The sequence below is a fragment of the Ahaetulla prasina genome, chromosome 2 (genome assembly GCF_028640845.1).
Source record: "Ahaetulla prasina isolate Xishuangbanna chromosome 2, ASM2864084v1, whole genome shotgun sequence".
Classification (NCBI taxonomy): domain Eukaryota; kingdom Metazoa; phylum Chordata; class Lepidosauria; order Squamata; family Colubridae; genus Ahaetulla; species Ahaetulla prasina.
In genome coordinates this window covers 21,652,989-21,674,314 of record NC_080540.1, presented here as the reverse complement: position 1 = coordinate 21,674,314, position 21,326 = coordinate 21,652,989, and the positions used below count along the sequence as shown (strand labels likewise).

At 43.6% G+C, this 21,326-nt stretch overlaps 1 protein-coding gene across 1 annotated transcript in view; it reads left to right on the top strand.

Annotated features, from left to right (window-relative positions):
• LHFPL4 (LHFPL tetraspan subfamily member 4) overlaps positions 1–21,326 on the top strand; it is a 73,083-nt gene that overhangs the window by 39,384 nt on the left and 12,373 nt on the right. The window contains exon 2 of the mRNA XM_058174258.1: positions 20,470–20,706. Coding sequence (XP_058030241.1) covers positions 20,470–20,706 — 237 coding nt within the window. The remainder of the gene's footprint in view (positions 1–20,469; positions 20,707–21,326) is intronic.

Genomic DNA, 21,326 nt, shown 5'->3' with positions numbered 1-21,326 from the left:
GGACCAAGCAAACTTGGTAAAAGGCCCTCCTGGAGACGGCCACCAGATTTTCATCAAAGGACAGCCGTCCATCCAGGAGGACGCCCAAGTTGCGGACCACCTCCTATGGGGCCACTAATTCGCCCCCAACAGTCAGCTGTGGGTGCAGCTGACTGTACCGGGGTGCCGGCATCCACAGCCACTCCGTCTTGGAGGGATTGAGCTTGAGTCTGTTTCTCCCCATCCAGACCCGTACAGCTTCCAGGCACCGGGACAGCACTTCGACCGTTTCGTTGGGGTGGTCCGGGGTGGAAAGGTACAGCTGAGTTGTGAAGTGAATCTGGCTTCCCCATTGACTTTGCTTGTCAGAAGGTTTCAGAAGGGGATCACATGACCCTGGGACACTCCAGCCGTCATAAATATGAGTCAGTTGTCTGATTTTTAATAGTTGTAAGTGTGAAAAATGGTCACAAGTCACTTTTTCAGTGCCATTTTAACTTTGAATAGTCACTAAAAAGGAACTGTTATGAGTTGAGAACTACCTGTTCAGGAGTTCCTTTTTTCACTATTTTGTTTGTAGCTTTCATCTCTCTTCTACTACTACAATTTTAATCATAAATATTTATAATCGGAGCTCTGAGAAACAGTGCATATATTGGTTATAGATGTCCTTTCCTATAAAGAACAAAATTTTGATACAGGTTTTAAGCAAGATGAGCTTTACATAATTTAACAACCAATTCGCCTAGTGCAGAACCGAAAATGTGAGTGTGCACACACTTGCACGTGGCTTCAAACAGATGGAGATTTCCTGCGTGCAGCTTCCAGCACACCTTCACGGGCAGCTGCAGTGAGTAGAGCGGGCAACGCATGGAACTAAGCTGGGCTGCATGGGCAGGGCAAGCGAGCGAGCGAGCCAGAGAGTGAGATATATAGGACAGGAAAGCGCTAGAGCCGGGTGGGCGGGCCCAGCCATTGATCGGAACTACCAGTTTGCTCAAACCGGTCTGAACCGGAAGCAGCTCACCTCAGAGTTTAAGGGGGAAAAGATTCATTACGTCAAGCATGGAAAACGCACATTGTAACTTTTGAAATCCACAGAAAGGATGGTCATTATTAAGATGAATCAGAATGTCATACAGCAAGAAGCAAACTTTTATGCAAGATGCTGATGTACGTTTCTTTTCGGTGGTTTTTCAGAGTTCCAGAAACATCTCCCCCCCTCAATTCCAAGTAAAAACTCCGAACCAAGCATCTTTCAAAGTTCTGTTTACTAGGATAGGTAAACTGGGAAAACCCGAATGAGAGCTCTGGGTTTTCCCTCAGTAAATCAAAATCCCCCAAAACCATCCCCTGACTCCGCAGTCAATCACTTGCTCCAGTCGCCAACCGTCCCATCTAGACACAGCCTCCGACCACTCCTTCTCCAGATGCATGATTGGCCTGACCTTGACCGACAGGAAGAATGCTATTATGTCTAAAGACAACCCCTCTACTAAATCCCCCTCTCCTACTTTCCTACACATGAGAAAGTGGCAGCATAATATGGCATAATATGGCTTCCAAAGCTGACAGTGGTTGAATAATCAGGAAGTTCTGTCTTTTTCATTCTTACTCACCATTGCCAAAATTCAAGCTTGGATTACTTTGGATTAACTCAGAGGGAAGTATTGTTGCGTCAACTCTCATAGCTTCAGCCAACAGCACCCAATTTTGGGCTAATGCATCAAAGAACCTATAGGAAAAGAAGGGAACGTTAGGGACCTCCTGATTCTGTAGTGGCTTAGCAGATCTTGGATTATCATCAGAGTTTCCTTCTGAGAAAAAGCACCAAGTTGAATTTAACCATTTGCTTAAGATTTTATTTTGCTGCTTTTTCTCTGACAAGAGAATGGAAGAAAGTATACTGAGATCAGTAACAGTGAGATTACAGAGAGCTCTAAAAGCAATTTTAAAAAAAAGCAACAGTAGAACGACTTGCCAAGTTGTGGGTGTTCCAACACTGAAAGTTTTTAAGAAGAGATTGGACAACAGTTTGTCTGAAATGGTTTAGGGTTAGAGTCAGACCATAACACAATATTAAAAGATATTTTATCCATCTGTAATCCAAGCACAGCATTGCTTGTCGTCTCCCCTCTTTCTGCACTGCCCGCATCTCACCCTCCAAACCTTCCACTTTCTGCTTATTTTCTGCTGAGACTTGTTGAGTATCCTTTAAATCCTTTTGGATAGTCACAATTTCTGCTCTTATTTCATCAGTTTCTTGTCCATATTAGATAACTTTTCCAAAATTCTCTCCATTTCTCCAGCAGTTGGTCTCTGACCTTTTGCCATTTAAAAAAATTTTTTTAAAGTCCTCAGGCAAGCACAGTATCCTTATAATTTCCTCCGGATCCACCAGGGGGCACTCACAGGAGCAACGAGTCCAGAGTACAGTTAGTCAACCAGGAAACCGAAGGGAAGTGATGTCATCAAAATTCTCATAGTGAAGGCGGAAGCTGGGCGCCACCATTGTTCCCCAGAGGAGGGGCCTCAAACCCTCCCTCCTAAATTTCTCCATCACCTCTTCTCTCCAGAGCTCCACAAAACCGGTAATCTTGTTATTTTAAGTTCTCCTCTCTCCAAAGTGATTCGTACTCCTTCCAGTCGCAGGGAAGAAAAAACCCCCGCACTCCGAGCACTCCACTCACGTTTGCCGATATCCCTTCCTTCTTCATTCCTCAATTCTTCTCCGTTCCTGTTCACCACCAGGCTGCTGCAATTATAAATCCAAAGCCCGGTGTCACTGGGCACAGCGGCCTGGCGGCGACCAAAATAATGGCGCGGCCTGTGGCCTCGAACCCCGCCGAGCCTAGGACGCGCCAGCATCGGTCCCCACAGTCCTGTATATCGGCTGGGAGACCCCTGGCGAGCCGTCCGTGCGGCAGGTGTCCTTTTCGGAACACCTGGCCCCTGAGGGCCTCGGCGGCGGCCGGATTCGGACACTGGAGGCAGGAGAAGCCTTCCAGATGTCCGTTGCCACCGGATACCGGAAGTCGTCCCGGAAGTTCTGTCTTTTTCATTCTTACTCACCATTGCCAAAATTCAAGCTTGGATTACTTTGGATAAACTGTTGCGTCAACTCTCATAGCTCCAGCCAACAGCACCCAATTTTGGGCTAATGCATCAAAGAACCTATAGGAAAAGAAGGGAACGTTAGGGACCTCCCGATTCTGTAGTGGCTTAGCAGATCTTGGATTATCATCAGAGTTTCCTTCTGAGAAAAAGCACCAAGTTGAATTTAACCATTTGCTTAAGAGTTTATTTTGCTGCTTTCTCTCTGACAAGAGAATGGAAGAGAGTATACTGAGATCAGTAACAGTGAGATTACAGAGAGCTCTAAAAGCAATTTTAAAAAAAAGCAACAGTAGAACGACTTGCCAAGTTGTGGGTGTTCCAACATTGAAAGTTTTTAAGAAGAGATTGGACAACAGTTTGTCTGAAATGGTTTAGGGTTAGACCATAACACAATATTAAAAAAGATATTGAGACTCTAGAAAGAGTGCAGAAAAGAGCAACAAAGAGCATTAGGGGACTGGAGGCTAAAACATATGAAGAACGGTTGCTGGAACTGGGTATGTCTAGTCTGATGAAAAGAAGGACTAGGGGAGACATGATAGCAGTGTTCCAATATCTCAGGGGTTGCCACAAAGAAGAGGGAGTCAAATTATTCTCCAAAGCACCTGAGAGTAGAACAAGAAGCAATGGGTGGAAACTAATCAAGGAGAGAAGCAACTTAGAACTAAGGAGAAATTTCCTGACTGTTGGAACAATTAATCAGTGGAACAACTTGCCTCCAGAAATTGTAAATGCTCCAACACTGAAGTTTTAAAGACGAGATCAGACATTCATTTATCTGAAACGGTATAGGGTTTCCTGCTTGAGCAGGGGTTTGGACTAGATCCCCTCCAACTCTGTTATTCTGTTATTGTCAGCTAGAGGTGTACACAGAATCTCAGAAGATTAGCAGGCAAATCTTGACTCCCTTCAAACTCCCCCACTAAGAGGATTCATACTACTCCCATCATCCTAATATTTCATCAACTGATGACAACCTGGTTGTTAGAATTGGTTGAGTTCCTTTAGCTGGTTAGTTAGTTATTGGCGCTTGGCTTCGGGAGGGTTGGTTCTGGTTAGCTGTCTTCTTTTTTCCTCTTGATATATTTTGTTTTCTTTTAATTTTTATCTGTAAGCTGCCCAGAATTGCTGCAGAATTGGGTGGCTCAAAATTTTAATAATAATAATAATAATAATAATAATACATGATCTTATTGCTAGACATGATAAAGTTGCTAAATTAATCCACTGATCATTATGTAAAAAATATGCCCTACCTGCATCTGAAAAGTCATGGGAACATAAAGTGGAAAAAATTGTTGAAACTGAGATGATGAAGATCTTGTGGGACTTTTAAATACAGACAAATCATGATTTGGAACACAACACAGCAGATATCACGGTTGTCGAGGGCCAAAGCGTACAATTTATTGATATCGCTGTACCAGGAGATGCCAGAGTTGAAGGAAAAAAAACTGGAAAAAAATCATGAAATATCGCGACCTGGCCATTGAAACTACATAGCTATGGATGAAATATATAACAGTGATACCCATTGTCAGGGCACTTGGTACCATATCCAAGAATTTTACAAGACACATCAAGAAATTGCAGCTTCCTGCAATAACACCAGCGGAACTGCAAAAAACTGCGCTTCTCAGAACATTGTATATTTTAAGAAGATACTTGGTTGATACCTAGGACGCTGGCAGCAACCTGTATCAACCATTAGCACCAGTCAATGGTATTTATGATACATTTTTAAATGTTCAGTTGACTGAGTTTCATGTTTAATAAATAAAAGAATAACAACAACAACAACAGCAACAACAACAACAACAACAATAATAATAATGTTCCAAGGGCAGGAACCTTCAAAGAGTGAAGTGAATACAGTCTCCTGAAATCTACATATTTGCAGGCTGTGAAATTTTGCAAGAAATTGGAAAGAAAAGAGAATTTTTTTCTTTTTTTTTTTTAGAGAAAGGGAAAAAAGAGAGAATTTTTTTCAACAGGTTTGAAAAAAAGTTAGGAGTTGAGCTGCCCCTTAAGAGCCATCAACAGGAGACTTCAAGTGACCTCTGTTCCAAATTCGAAAAGGCTTGTTTTGCAATCATACTATTCAGAACGGCTCATTTCAAGGTCTGAAATATTGCACTTCTTTGCCCATTAGCAGCGTGACTGCAATTTCTGCTCCTTGTTTTTCTACCTCTCTCTAAAAATCTTCTTTGTCTTTGCTCTTACGCAAGCAAGGAGTAGGGCTTTGGCTCCACCACCATGCACCTTCCCTGGGCACTGCAGGAGGAAACGGTAAATAAAATTCAGTGTATATGCTGCAAAAATGATCCTTTCTTCCAGGAAAGAAGCAAGGCAAAAAGGAAAAAAAAAGAAAAGAAAAGAAACATTTTGGAAGCAATTTCAGCTTTGCTTCATGGGAAAACAGTGAGCAGGATTTAAAAAGTCAGTGGAGGCTTGGCCTGGCCTTCCTTATGTTTTCATTTATAAGCAGCTGGCTAACATTTCCACTGTTGGGGCCATCCATGAGCTGAAGCCAGCGGGTTTGAGAGCAGTGATCTCTTGCAGGGGGAGAGGATGTACCATGTTGCAATGGTTCTGCTGCCTGCATGCCGTTGCCATGGAGAAAAGGATTAAAAGGCCGTCTGCCTGAGAAGTGTCTCGTTTCACTGACCCAAACCTTCTTTCCGGTCCATTGGAAGCGCCAAAGGAAGAACTGGCTAGTCACCACCATCGTCAGGCCAAGCAAAGGTTACGGAAGAGTTGCCTGCTTCTGAATTTCCATGCTCTTTCCCCAGCAGCATCAACAGTTGCTAGTTCGGATGGCTTTTTTTTTTTTTTGAGGAGATGAGGAGGAGGAAAATGTTTTGCAGGAGTAGAGCCAGCCGTGCTGATCTGCAGTAATATATATATATATATTTTGCTCCCAGAAGCACGAAGCTGAAGCCTGAAGATGACGAATGAGACTTAAACGAACATAATTCATAAATGGCGAATTAAAACAAGAACTTAAACGAACATAATTCATAAATGGCGAATTAAAACAAGAACTTAAACGAACATAATTGATAAATGGCCGGAATTAAAACAATCAAATTTAAAACCCTTAAAATTTATAAATAATAACCCCGATTTAAAATTGTTTGGAATTAAAAATTTAAAAATTTAAGCCAGTCCCGCTTGAATAAACAAATATGTTTTCAGCTCACGGCGAAAGGTCCGAAGGTCGGGTAATTGGCGCAAACCAATCGAGATCAAATTGCTCTTGGCAATGACAAATGGGCTGTTTAACACCAGCCATTTAAGGCCCTGTGGACTTCAACACCCAGAATTCCCAGGGCAGGTTTATTTATTTATTTATTTAATTTCTATCTGTAAGCTGCCCAGAATTGCTGCAGAATTGGGTGGCTCAAAATTCTAATAATAATAATAATAATAATACATGATCTTATTGCTAGACATGATAAAGTTGCTAAATTAATCCACTGATCATTATGTAAAAAATACGCCCTACCTGCATCTGAAAAGTCATGGGAACATAAAGTGGGAAAAATTGTTGAAACTGAGATGATGAAGATCTTGTGGGACTTTCAAATACAGACAAATCATGATTTGGAACACAACACAGCAGATATCACGGTTGTCGAGGGCCAAAGCGTACAATTTATTGATATCGCTGTACCAGGAGATGCCAGAGTTGAAGGGAAAAAAACTGGAAAAAAATCATGAAATATCGCGACCTGGCCATTGAAACTACACAGCTATGGATGAAATATATAACAGTGATACCCATTATCAGGGCACTTGGTACCATGTCCAAGAATTTTACAAGACACATCAAGAAATTGCAGCTTCCTGCAATAACACCAGCGGAACTGCAAAAAACTGCGCTTCTCAGAACATTGTATATTTTAAGAAGATACTTGGTTGATACCTAGGACGCTGGCAGCAACCTGTATCAACCATTAGCACCAGTCAGTGGTATTTATGATACATTTTTAAATGTTCAGTTGAATGAGTTTCATGTTTAATAAATAAAACAACAACAACAACAACAACAACAATAATAATAATGTTCCAAGGGCAGGAACCTTCAAAGAGTGAAGTGAATACAGTCTCCTGAAATCTACATATTTGCAGGCTGTGAAATTTTGCAAGAAATTGGAAAGAAAAGAGAATTTTTTTTTATTTTTTTTTTTAGAGAAAGGGGAAAAAAAGAGAATTTTTTTCAACAGGTTTGAAAAAAAGTTAGGAGTTGAGCTGCCCCTTAAGAGCCATCAACAGGAGACTTCAAGTGACCTCTGTTCCAAATTCAAAAAGGCTTGTTTTGCAATCATACTATTCAGAACAGCTCATTTCAAGGTCTGAAATATTGCACTTCTTTGCCCATTAGCAGCGTGACTGCAATTTCTGCTCCTTGTTTTTCTACCTCTCTCTAAAAATCTTCTTTGTCTTTGCTCTTACGCAAGCAAGGAGTAGGGCTTTGGCTCCACCACCATGCACCTTCCCTGGGCACTGCAGGAGGAAATGGTAAATAAAATTCAGTGTATATGCTGCAAAAATGATCCTTTCTTCCAGGAAAGAAGCAAGGCAAAAAGGAAAAAAAAGAAAAGAAAAGAAACATTTTGGAAGCAATTTCAGCTTTGCTTCATGGGAAAACAGTGAGCAGGATTTAAAAAGTCAGTGGAGGCTTGGCCTGGCCTTCCTTATGTTTTCATTTATAAGCAGCTGGCTAACATTTCCACTGTTGGGGCCATCCATGAGCTGAAGCCAGCGGGTTTGAGAGCAATGATCTCTTGCAGGGGGAGAGGATGTACCATGTTGCAATGGTTCTGCTGCCTGCATGCCGTTGCCATGGAGAAAAGGATTAAAAGGCCGTCTGCCTGTGAAGTGTCTCGTTTCACTGACCCAAACCTTCTTTCCGGTCCATTGGAAGCGCCAAAGGAAGAACTGGCTAGTCACCACCATCGTCAGGCCAAGCAAAGGTTACGGAAGAGTTGCCTGCTTCTGAATTTCCAGGCTCTCTTTCCCCAGCAGCATCAACAGTTGCTAGTTCGGATGGCTTTTTTTTTTTGAGGAGATGAGGAGGAGGAAAATGTTTTGCAGGAGTAGAGCCAGCCATGCTGATCTGCAGTAATATATATATATATATTTTGCTCCCAGAAGCACGAAGCTGAAGCCTGAAGATGACGAATGAGACTTAAAACGAACATAATTCATAAATGGCCGGAATTAAAACAAGAACTTAAAACGAACATAATTCATAAATGGCCGGAATTAAAACAAGAACTTAAAACGAACATAATTCATAAATGGCCGGAATTAAAACAATCAAATTTAAAACCCTTAAAATTTATAAATAATAACCCGATTTAAAATTTAAGCCAGTCCCGCTTGAATAAACAAATATGTTTTCAGCTCACGGCGAAAGGTCCGAAGGTCGGGTAATTGGCGCAAACCAATCGAGATCAGAATTGCTCTTGGCAAAATGACAAATGGGCTGTTTAACACCAGCCATTTTAAGGCCTTGTGGACTTCAACTCCCAGAATTCCCCAGGGCAGGTTTATTTATTTATTTATTTATTTAAATTTTTATACCGCCCTTCTCCCAAAGGACTCAGGGCGGTACACAGCCAAGTCATAAAAAACAGCACAATATACAATTAAAACAAGAACTTAAAACGAACATAATTCATAAATGGCCGGAATTAAAACAATCAAATTTAAAACCCTTAAAATTTATAAATAATAACCCCGATTTAAAATTGTTTGGAATTAAAAATTTAAAAATTTAAGCCAGTCCCGCTTGAATAAACAAATATGTTTTCAGCTCACGGCGAAAGGTCCGAAGGTCGGGTAATTGGCGCAAACCAATCGGGTTGGCCGCTGAGTAGGTCAGGCGAGAATCGCAAGGGTCATCGGAAGCACAGGTAGTCCTCAAAGTACAACCACAATCGAGCCCAAAATTTCTGTTGCTAAGCAAGGCAGTGGTTCACTGAATATTGCCCCGTTTTCCAACCTTTCTTGCCACAGCTGTTCAGCGAATCACGTCAGTTGTCAAGTTAGCAACACGGTTGTTAAACAAGTCTGGATTCCCCACCGACTTGGCTTGTCAGAAGGTCGCAGAAAGTGATCCCATGACCCCGGGGACACTGCAACCATCATGACTATGAATCATTTGTCAAGTGTCTGGATTTGATCATGGGGACTATGGGGATGCTGGAACGGTCGTAACTGTGAAAAATGGTCATAAGTCATTGTTTTCAGTGGCCATTGTAACATCAAACGGTCCCTAAATGAACTGTTGTAAGTCGAGGACTGGTTGTACCTTTCTTCCCTCCCAATACATTCTGAGAAGTATGTTTTAAAATTTAATTTAAAAAACAAAAAATTTAGAAGGGTAGCTGCTGCTTAGAGTGTTGGCTGCTCTCGGTTCCTTCAGCTGGTGAGAGGCTTATTTTCATTTGTTTAAAACATTTATCTAGCCACCTGCCATGTGCAAGGAACCAAAACGACACTAGGAGTAGATCAAAATGGTGTGTATCCTAGCAATGTTCGACATTAGTTGTATTATCTGAGGTGGCTGGAAGTTGTGAGCTGGTAACATCTGGAGAGCCTCCCAAGGCGAGGACTGGCTGGGAGGGGAGGGGCAAGGAGAGGCCAGATGAGTGACATCAAGTTGGCCATGCCCACCCAGTCACATGACCACCAAGCCACACCCACCCGGTCACATGACCACCAAGACACACCCACAGAACCAGTAGTAAAAAAAAATGAATTCCACTACTGCTCCCAGCCCCCCATCTCTTGCTAGTGGCTGATTCTAACAACAGCAAATGGCCACCATTACTGAATGAAAAGTATCAGAGTTGGAAGGGACCTTGGAGGTCATCTAATCCAACCCCCTACTCACCCAGGAGACCTGTACTAGGGATTTGAACCACCGAACTGCCGACCTTTCCGATTGACAAGCTCAGTGTCTGAGCCACTGAGCCACCTAGTCAGATTGTCCCTCTCTTTTCTGTGACAGCCCTTCATACATTGGAAGCCTGCTATCCAGACGATTACCATTCTAATTAGGTATTTTACTGTGCTAGAGTAAAAAAAAAAAGGGGGGGGGAGGGTTGATTGTAGGACAATATTATGTGTGCTTGAGAGAAACAGACAGACAGAGATGGAAGCACGTTTCTGCCCACCATGCCTTCCCTTTTCCCTCCTTCCTATCATTAATCATTCCAAATACTGGCAAAGAGGGAGCCTCAGAACACCATCTCGACAGATTAGAAAAATTCAATACACATAGGTTGACTTTTTCCCCCCCCTTTTCTTTTGGCAGCTTCAGGAGCAGAGTAGAACATTGAAAGGCATGAGGCGGGTGGGGGTTTTGGAGGGAGGGGGGAGAGGTTGGAGGCACTTGCAGAAGGGAGAAGGAGCTAAGGGGGACCAGGCAGCACAAGAGAGGAAGAAGGGATGAAAATCCTTCCTCGTTTGCCCTTTTGCTGATGTTTTCTTCTCAGAGAACCAACATCAATAAAAACCCTTTGATGAGCAAGAAGGTGTTTTGCCTCAAGCCAGCTGTTAAGTGGAGGGAACCCTCCTGCAGAGAGCTCCAACCTTTACTTCAAATTTCCTTTTTCGCAGAAGGAGAGGAGAGGAGAAGGAGAGAGGGAGGGAGGGGGAGAGAGAGAGAGAGAGAGAGAGAGAACCAGCAGGTCCTTGAAGCTTTTAGTCTCAGATTTATTGGTTTGTTTGTTTAACCGCCCGTCTTAAATACATAACTTTGGGTAGCCAACAACCAATTTACAAAAACAGTACAAAAAGAGTCTTCCTAACGAAACAAAATGAAAGCGAACCAATGCAAAGAACGCGTAACAATTCATAGAGCAGGCACAACATACGGTGTTAGGCTACTCTAAGGTCTACGCTGGCCGCTAAAACCTGGGGAAAGAGCCAACGCTTAATGGCCTTCTGAAAAGCCAAGAGGATAAGGTACCTCAGATGGGAGTGGGTGGGGAGGTGTTGCTTAGAGTAGGAGCCGCAACAGAAAAAGTAGCTCTCCTCGGTCCCACCAGATGACACAGTTCAATGGAGGGGATCTAGAGCAATTCCACCCTGCCAAAAGCGATGGAATGGGCAGAAACCCTTGGAGTTAGCTGATCCACCTGGCCCCTTAGCATCTTCAAACCAGCGTCTTCATTGCACTCAGAAACCTGTTGAGAGTCACGAATGAAGGCGAATATATGTGTCCCAGGATAATGTTACAGGATTCAATCTGGGTCAGTCACCGGGAAGTTCCCTGAAGATGGGCTCCAGCACGAGTCCAAATGCTTGGAAGACTAAAACTCTGGTCCTGGTGACCGACCCAGATTGGATCTTGCGCCTGTTGAGAGTCAATGCAACTTGTGATGTAATGATGCCACCTAGATGTAATGAGCTGTACCCATAACTACTCATGCTGCCGCATTCTGGGTCAACTGAAGATTTTAGGTGGTCTTCAGCAGCAGCCCCATACAGAGGAGTATATTGCAATAACTCCAATTGGGTCTTGCTTGCTTCCTATGCCTCTGTCTCTTTAGGAAAGACTTTAACAGAAGAACAAGGTTCTGCCATTTTATTTCATTATTTTCTTAAAACGCTCCCTTTTCCTAAAATAAAAAGAGGGGTTGATAACGCCGTAGTGGGGTTGTTGTTTTTTATAAGCAACACCAACTATTTTAAGTCTTATTAATCTGTGGCACCTAATTTTTTTCTAGGCACTGTGCAGAAGCAGAGTAGAAGTCAATCCCTTGCTTGCTCGGCACAGGATGGGGTCTCAGAATGGAGGAACAAGAAAGGACAAGAATAACTTGTAATTTTCCCTGATGAATGTTTTAAATAGCTTTAGCTTTGATTAAAAATAATAACTTGGTAATAATGCACATAAGGACCCAGCCACAGATCTCTCTTCCCGGATATTGATTAATGGCCATTGTGCCAGCTTCTGTGGTTGATGGTGATTTTTTAATCATCCGTGTGCTCCTTGAAGAAGCTGGAGAGGAGGATGTGTAAAGTGGGGGGGAGGGTGCGCCAGAGAAATTTAAAGTGTAGGCCCCCTTCTTTTTTTCCAGTCTCTCTAGATGCCTTTCTCTGTTTTGGAGAGCTAACCTTTCCACACTCACCTTTATTATTTTTACAAATAACTCAAGGCAGGGAACCTAGCCAATAGCAATAGCACTTATATATACCACTTCACAGTACTTTCCAGCCCTCTCTTAAGCGGTTTACAGAGTCAGCCTGTTGCCCTCAACAATCTGGGTCCTCATTTTACCCACCTTGGAAAGGATGGAAGGCTGAGTCAACCTTGAGCCTGGTGAAATTTGAACTGCCAAATTGCAGGCAGCCGGCAGTCAGCAGAAGTAGCCTGCGGTACTGCACTCTAACCACTGTGCCACCGTGGCTCCTTACCCTTCCCTCCTCCTATTTTCCCCTTGACAACAACCCTGTGAGGTGTGTTGGACTGAGAGAGAGTGACTGACCCAAAGTCACCAGGCTGGCTTTCATGGCTAAGGTGGAACTTGAACTCATAGTCTCCTGTTGAGTAGCCTGGTGCCTTAACCACTTGATTAAATTGACTCTCTCAGGATGGAACATTGTTTTTCTGTTTTGCATGCTCACTCTCACCTCTTACTTCAGGAAACTGTGAATGTGTTTTTCAGGCCAGCTTGCTGGCCATAAACTCTCAGGGAATTTGACTATTTTTTCCACACACGCTCACACCCCAACTATTGAGAACCAAGCTTGAGAAGGAACACAAAAAAGCACAAAAATGATGCACATAGGAGGGACAAAGGAGGCATGGAGAGATACTACAGTACTCCAAGTGGAATCATCAAGAAATCAAACTAAAGATGTTAAAAGCAAAGTATTACAGCACAAACATAATGGTTCAAAAATCTTTACCCAGCATTCTTTACTGACACAGGATTAACCTTTTTTAGAATAGAATAGAATTTTTTTTATTGGCCAAGTGTGATTGGACATACAAGGAATTTGTCTGGGTGCATAGGCTCTCAGTGTACATAAAAGAAAAGATACCTTCATCAAGAATTCTAAGGTACAACAGTTAATGATAGTCATAGGGTACAAATAAGCAATCAGGAAACAATATCTATATAAATCGTAAGGATACAAGCAACAAAGTTACAGTCATACAGTCATAAGTGGAAGGAGATGGGTGGTGGGAATGATGAGAAGATTAATAGTAGTGCAGATTTAGTAAATAGTTTGACAGTGTTGAGGGAATTATTTGTTTAGCAGAGTGATGGCATTCGGGGGGAAAACTGTTCTTGTGTCTAGTTGTTCTGATGTGCAGTGCTCTATAGCATTGTTTTGAGGGTAGGAATTGAAACAGTTTATGTCCAGGATGCGAGGGGTCTGTAAATATTTTCACAGCCCTCTTTTTGATTCATGCAGTATACAGGTCCTCAATGGAAGGCAGGTTGGTAGCAACTGTTTTTTCTGTAGTTCTAATTATCCTCTGAAGTCTGTGTCTGTCTTGTTGGGTTGCAGAACCAAACCAGACAATTATAGAGGTGCAGATGACAATAATTCCTCTGTAGAACTGGATCGACAGATTCTTGGACAGTTTAGATAATTGTAATAGCGATACGAACCTAAAATAATTTGCAACCAACAAAAAGCAAACATCGAATTATAAAAATAAATTTTGTTATTATACAACTATTTAGAATCAAATAGTTGTTTCTAAACTATTACTAAACTAAACAAATTAAGGTTATGCAAATTCCATATATGTGAAAGATAAAAAGGGGAAAGTAGAAAACAAGGCTTAGGAATTTATATCACAGGTAAAAACGTTCTGAAAACTTGACCAGGTTGCTCAAAAGTCACTTTATCTTTGAAAAAAACCCAGAAAACACACACCAAAAAACCAAAACCAGAACAGACACATGTCAAACTCGGTTGTTGCTTAGCAGCAACTGTGGATGATCCATTACTGTAAATCAAGTATGAATTGGTATAATCTCCTGGCTGGGAAGGTTAGTAAAACCATGATGAGGAGTTTAAGTAAATTAACCCCAACTTTAAGTCCTCACTGCCTCTTTATCTGCCCTGCCTTCCTTTAAGATGTAGCACTTTCATTAAATGGCAGCTAAAAATCAAATGATTTTCCCAAGCCTCTATGGTTCATGGGCTCTTTAAGTTTAGAGAACAGGAGATGGATAAAGCACCAGAGGCCAAGATAAGAAGCAATAGATGCGAATTTATCAAGGAGAGATCCAACTTGGAGCTATGGAGAAATTTCCTGATAATGAGAGCATTTAATCAGTGGAACGACTTGCCTCCAGGAATTGTGGCTGCTCCAACAAATGGACATTTTTTAAGGAGAGATTGGACAATCATTTGTCTGAAATTGTATAGGGCAGTGGTGTCAAACTCAAGGCCTGGCGGCCGGATATGTTCCGCAGGATTGCCCTGGAAACTGCGAAGGACTGGCCCGCGATGCCTTGGCCAGTGAAAATGGATCTTGGGTGTGCCACATGTGGCCTTGCGAGCTCCGTTTTCGCTGGCAGAGGGTTGCAGCTGAAACCGGAGCTCGGCAGCCCGTTTTCGCCGGCAGAGTGCTCAGGCCACCATAGGGGCCCTCAACATGAGGGAAGTCCAGCTGGTCACACCCATCCTTGCCACGCCCCCATGCCCCCCAGGTCAAACACAACCCTGATGAATGAAATAGAGTTTGACACCCTGGTATAGGGTCTCCTGCTTGAGCAGGGTATTGGACTAGAAGACCTCTAAAGTCCCTTCCCACTCTATTATTCTGTTAGATGAGCTTCTAAAGGGACCTCTTGGTCAGCTAGCCAGTTTTGGTTGTCTAAGGACAGATGCTGAAGAGCAGCAGTTCTTACTTACAGGGAGAACCGAGCCTGTAATTTTGTGGGCTGAACTGTCCAAGGTCCTGAAAATTGTTCATTCTAGAGGCAAACCCTTCCATTTGTGCATATAGTATTTTGAATGCCTCAGCGAGGCAGGATATGAGGTCATCTTTTAAGTGTTTTGTACTCTGCATTTTACCTTATCCTACTGTGTGTACCATTTATAGGTCTAAATTCTTTGATAGATTCCAAATCTTAGGGCTAGAGCCACAAGGAATCTAGCCATCAGGCAGTGGTTTAACTAAAGTCATGTTGGTGTGAATATTAGACTACAGTATGATCAAGGAAAATGGGCTAATATATATTGTACAATACAAGATATAAAAAAGACAAGTGAAGAAGGTAAGAGAGGAAGCCAAAGACTGTAGGACAACATCCACTTTGTATTAAGTGATTGTGTTCCTTTCATCAGACAGGATTTCCTCATGCAAGATATTGAAGCAGGCAGGTTTTACTTATCTACTTATTTAAAAAGGAAGGCTATAGATCGGTGATGGCTAACCTTTTTGCCATCGCTTGCCAGAAGGAGGGTGGGGGGGGTTTCACGTGCGTGCGTGCCCACACCCATAATTCTATGTGTCCCACCCCTACGCATGCACACGTGATCCCCCCACTCCCCCCTGCTCCTGGCACATGATAGCCCAGTAGGCCAATTTTTCTCTCTCACCAGCCTCCAGAGCCTCTCTAGGAGTCTGGGGAGGACAAAAATGGCCTCCCCCCCCCCCCCCGCGGAGGTCCTCTTGGTGCCAGAAATGGTAGGACCAGAAGTTGGCAAACGGGCCATTTTCAGCCTCCGGAGGAAATCTGGGGGGATGTGGGGAAGGCTGTTTTTGCCCTCCCCAGACTCCTAGAAAGGCTCTGGAGCCAGGTGAGAGATAAAAATGGGCCTTCCCCACCACCCCTCGAGGCCTTCTGGAGGCAAGAAACAGCCTGTTTCCCTACTTCTGATGGGCCCAGAAGGCCTGAAAATCAGTTGTCTGGTGCGCGCATGCGCACCAGAGCTGAGCTCGCGTGCCCACTGATATGGCTATGAGCGCCACCTGTGACACGTGTGCCATAAATTCACCATCACGGCTATAGGTGGCTTAGATTGGGGGAACCTGAAGTTTATCTTCTTTTGTTTGAACTTTGTTTATGTTGAGAAGTCAGAAGTTACTAGTCTAATGAACTGTGAAAAATTATTCGAGACATGATAACTATGAGAAGCTCAGGTAAAATGCAATAGACAAATCGCCTAACAGTGAATTTTGTTTAATCTGAGGTTCACTAGGATTGGCACTGAGGGCTGTGAATTTGGATTTGGTTCCACTGCTTAGTTATGCAGCCTGTAAAGTAATGCAGGTAATCCTTGACTTACCACTATTTCTTTAGTGACTGTTCAAAGTTACAACGGCACTGAAAAAAGTGATTTCTGACCATTTTTCACATTTAGATACTCTGTCACTGTCACTGAAGGCATTATAATTTACTGTCTCTCCTAGGGAGATGCTGAAGGATGGAACCAAGAGAGAGAAGGAGTTAAAAGTTTCTTGATCTGGTAGAACTGCTGTGGGACCTTGTGCGCCCATCTGGACACTGAGTTCTGCCTGTCCAGGGTTAATTTTGCTATGATTGTCAGAGAGACTGAATCAGTAAAACCTGTTCCTTCTTACTTTTTGTGATGTTGATAAGAGAATATCAGTCTTGTGGAATGCCAAGTCCGCCACGAGATCAATATTCCCATTGATACCCCCAAAGTGAAAATTTCAAGGATCTTTATGACAGCCCCCTTTCTCCATGGAGCACCATTTATGGGTTTCATTGCGGCATTTCTCTTCTACTGGCATAAGAAATAAGAAATATCCCTCTCCCACCTCTCTCCTCCTCCCTCCCTCCCTCCCTCCCCCCTCTCTTTTTCACACACACACACACACACACACACACACACACACACACGCCCTCCATCCATAGGAAAATCATTATTGGGATTTTCATTCCCAAGTCAGCATCAAAGGGCTGCAGCTGGAGGTGCTGAGTTTCCAGCAGTGGTGGGTTTCACATTATGTTACTACTGGTTCACCCCGTGTGCGCGGTCTCACTTCATGCGCTCATGCACCCGGTTCATGCATGCGCCTGCCTTCCATGCATGCACCCGGCCTCAAAAACGTGCCTAAATAGAATGGTATAGAGCCGGGGTGGGTGAGTGGGAAGGCCCACCCATGATTTCCGCTATCGGCTTAGGTGAAGCAGTCCAAACTGGCTGATTCCCAGCGCATTGAAAACAGGAACTTACGGCAAAGGAGAGACTCCAGGTAGCTCCACCATCAAAGCCCTGAGAGCAGTGGAGCTTCAGAGGCCCCCTGACAGAAAGAAATATTGACCATACTGACCAGGAGCTGTCAAATTGATTTGTTGGTGGCCTGACCTTAGCAGTTTCCTTTTTGTTCCTGACCAAGCAGTTCATGCCGAGTCTGAGCTCTTGTCAAACTCGAAGGAAGGAAGGGAGACTCTGTTGTGTTTCCTTTTTACACTAGATTCAGGGGTGTCAAACTGGCGGCCCACAGGCTGGATGCATCACGTGCAGGTCACGCCCACCCCAGCTCCGCAAAGGCAAAAAATGTTGTTATGACATGACACGGCGAGTTTGACACCCGTGCACTAGAACAAACGAGCCTCAATCAATTGCCCTCCAAATGAATTACCAACCATCAATGTAAAATGTTTTATAGATAGCATATGCCTCTGGAAAAAATGGCAAAAATGTTTAAAGATAAATCAGCTAAATGTTGGAAATCCCATCAGACACCAGGATCCTATTATCATGTGTGGTAGACAAGCTCAGAAGCTAGAAACTATTGGAGTAAAATTAAGACATGGTTAGAAGAAACGATTCAACAACATATTGATTTAAAACCTGAGCTGTTCCTGTTGGGTATCCTTCCAGAGAAAATCAGTAAAGACTATATATATTTGATTATACATGTAATAACTGCAGCAAGGATAGTATTTGCACAAAGATGGAAAGCAGAGAAAATCCCTTCGGAAGGGGAAGTAATTAAAAAAATGCTAGTTTGTGCAGAGATGAATAGATTAACTATGATAATTAAAGAAAGAGAGGATACGAAATATTTTAAGATATGGGGACAATTTTATCATTGGTTAAAAAAGAGATATAGATAAACATACTAATAGTTAAATAAGAGAATGGTATAATAAGAGTATTGTATTGTGGGAGTGATGTTGTAACAGGAATGGAAAATATTAAGAAAGAATTGAAGATAGGAGGAGAAATAATAATAATAATAAGTCACTGAAGAAATACTGAGATGACACACGGAATGACTGATGTATTATGTGTTTGTTTGGGTACAAATTTTTTTTTTTAAATTACCAAAAATTTTTTTACCAACCATCTCTCCTTCCTTCCCTGGGGCAGGAGAGGAGGCCAGCCTCATGGCCAGTCCTCCCTAGGGGGTTGTGATGTGTAAGGGCACATAAGTAATTGCCAGTTACGTGGTAAAATGGGTAGTGGCACCTCAGCTTCAATGAAGTAAAACGGTGTTTCTCAGCCTTGGTAAGTTTAAGATGTACGATTGGCTGGTGGTACTTTGGTCCATGCCAATTAACTATTACGATTACTTTTTAAGGAATTTAAATTTCATCACTTTAAAAGGCAAACTTTGAAACGTGGGAGTGATGCTGGAGGTAGGTAGCTAAGTGGCCTTCAGATGAGGTACACTGCAACTCTCCAGACTTCGCGCCAGTTGGTTATGCTGGCTGAGAGTGATCTCTCTTACGTTCCAGCATCTTGAAAGCCAATAGGTCGAGGGAAACTCAGTTGGGATGAAGGGGAAACGTTGTCAGCTGTCCAGCTGGCGAATCCAGAAAAAGAAACCTCCCGGGACATTATTTTACCAAGAATATAAACTTTACTGGTTAAATCCATATTGGCACAGAAGATGCAAAACTGTTGTGACCCAGGCCCAAGTAGGTAGTAATAAACTTAGTCCGTGGAAAAATAAACTTTATTCGAATAGCTGGGAATTACTTCATTCCCAGCGTCGTTCAACTCAAAGTAAAACAAATACCTCCCAAACACAAATTCTTCAGTTATCTCACAAACCTTAGTCCAATTAGGCAAACTGCCAAAGGCCCTTCCTGGCAAATGTCCAGAAGCTACAAAAACAAAGACGTACACGAAGCAGAGGACAAAGCAGAAGATGCAGCTACAACGTTGTTTTCGGGCAAAGCTGAAACACCGGTGCTGGTCTGTTTTAAGCCTTATGGGTGGGGCCAATCATCTCTTGGCCCTACTCCCGAGTTGTCCTCTCTGCTTGAGCTGCTCTTGCCTTTTGGCAGCTCTTCTCATGCGTGCATTAGGAACAGCTCCTCCTATTCCTCTGCTCACTACTATCAGTCTCTGGAGGCTCTGGAGTCCGCACCTCACTTCCCAATGGCCCTGGCCTCACCTCAGCCTCATCGCTGTCCAACTCCGTTGCCAGCTCCGTAGGCTGCTGACGGACCACAACACTAGGGAGGGGCCAATCATCTCTTGGCCCTACTCCTGAGTCATCCTTTTTGCTTGAGCTGCTCTTGCCTTCTGGCAGCTCTTCTCAGGCGTGCATAAGAATAGGCTCCTCCTGTTCCTCTGCCTCACTACTATTAGTCTCTGGAGGCTCTGGAGTCCGCACCTCACTCCCCGATGGCCCTGGTCTCACCTCAGCCTTATTGCTGTCCGACTCTGTTGCCAGCTCCGTAGGCTGCTGACAGACCGCAACAAAAACCAGCTCTGGGCTTCCTGCACACACACATAGTTCACTTCCCCTTTCCCCAGTCCATTACATCCACCAATCACTTCTGTCCATTTTGTTTTGGGAACCAGCCGATCATGCTGTGGCATCTGCTCTGGGTGTTCTTGAGGGTGGGGGAGCAATGTCTCGTGGGAACCAACGATGCTTGGAGGCCATTCCCCCCCACCCTTGCATTCCAATCCACCTCCCCCCCCCCGTTCTTTGTCAAGCTACGAGCAAAGTGGCATATAGGTGAAAGTTCAAGTCAGTCTTGACAATTGTGCAATATCCATCACCACCACCAAGACAACATGAATTGACTACATGTCACATTTGCTTGGAAAACGCATTGAATGTCCACAATGGAATCCTTGGGGAATAAAAATTTCTCTCAATAGAAGAGAATATTTGTAGCACAGGTTGAACTATGCAAACCCGCAGTTCGTATCAGTTTTCTGTTGCTGCTCTCTGAGATGGGTTGTTTGCTTGCAGGCGTTTTATTACCTCACTAGGTAATGTCTTCAGGGCTGGAGGGAGAAGGGGTAGAACTATTTTAAGCACAGGGCTTTGGTTTTTATTTTTAGGGATGGCGCTTGAGACTTCCTTCCATCTGCAATCAGCTGATGTGAACACTGCCTGGTTAACCGCCCGCCTTCCTTCCTCTTTTCTTTGTCCAGCTCTCTGCCTGGTGCTGGGCTGCATGATATTCCCAGATGGCTGGGACTCAGAGACCGTCAGGGACATGTGCGGGGAGAAGACGGGGAAGTACTCACTGGGCGACTGCTCTGTGCGCTGGGCTTATATCTTAGCCATCATTGGCATCTTGAATGCCCTTATCCTCTCCTTCCTGGCCTTCGTCCTCGGCAACCGGCAGAACGACCTGCTTCACGAAGAGCTCAAAACAGAGAACAAAGGTGAGTGCTCTCTGCTTTGCATACACAAACACACAGAGACAAAGCTCCCCCTGGTCCATTCTGCATGCGGTTGAGGCCCCGGTGCAGCAATCGTCATCTCAAATATTGGAGTAACTGCGATAGGGTGCCTTCCTATTTAATGCAGAAATGCATGTCTGGATATGGAAAGACTCAGAAAGTTGCCTGAAATGACAGGCATTTAACCCAATGCTAGGGAACCAGAGGTGGGATTCACTTACCTTCCCTACCGGTTTGTAAATGTGAGCACACGTGCTGCCACTGCGCGTGAGCACGGCCTTCCGTGCGTGCGCAGTGCTCGCGCATTACATCCGGGTGGGGTAGGTGGAGCCTCCTGCAGTCGCCACTACCGATTCGCCCAAACCGGACAGAACCGGCTGAATCCCACCACTGTAGGGAATAATGTTAGAATTCTGTACAGGTAGTCCTCGACTTACAACAGTTCATTTAGTGACAGTTCAAAGTTACATCAGTGACAAAAGTGACTTATGACTGTTTTTCACACTTACAACCCTTGTAGCATCCCCATGATCACATGTTTTACATTCCAATGCTTGACAGTTGACTCACATTTCTGATAGTTGCCGGGTCCAGGAGTCATG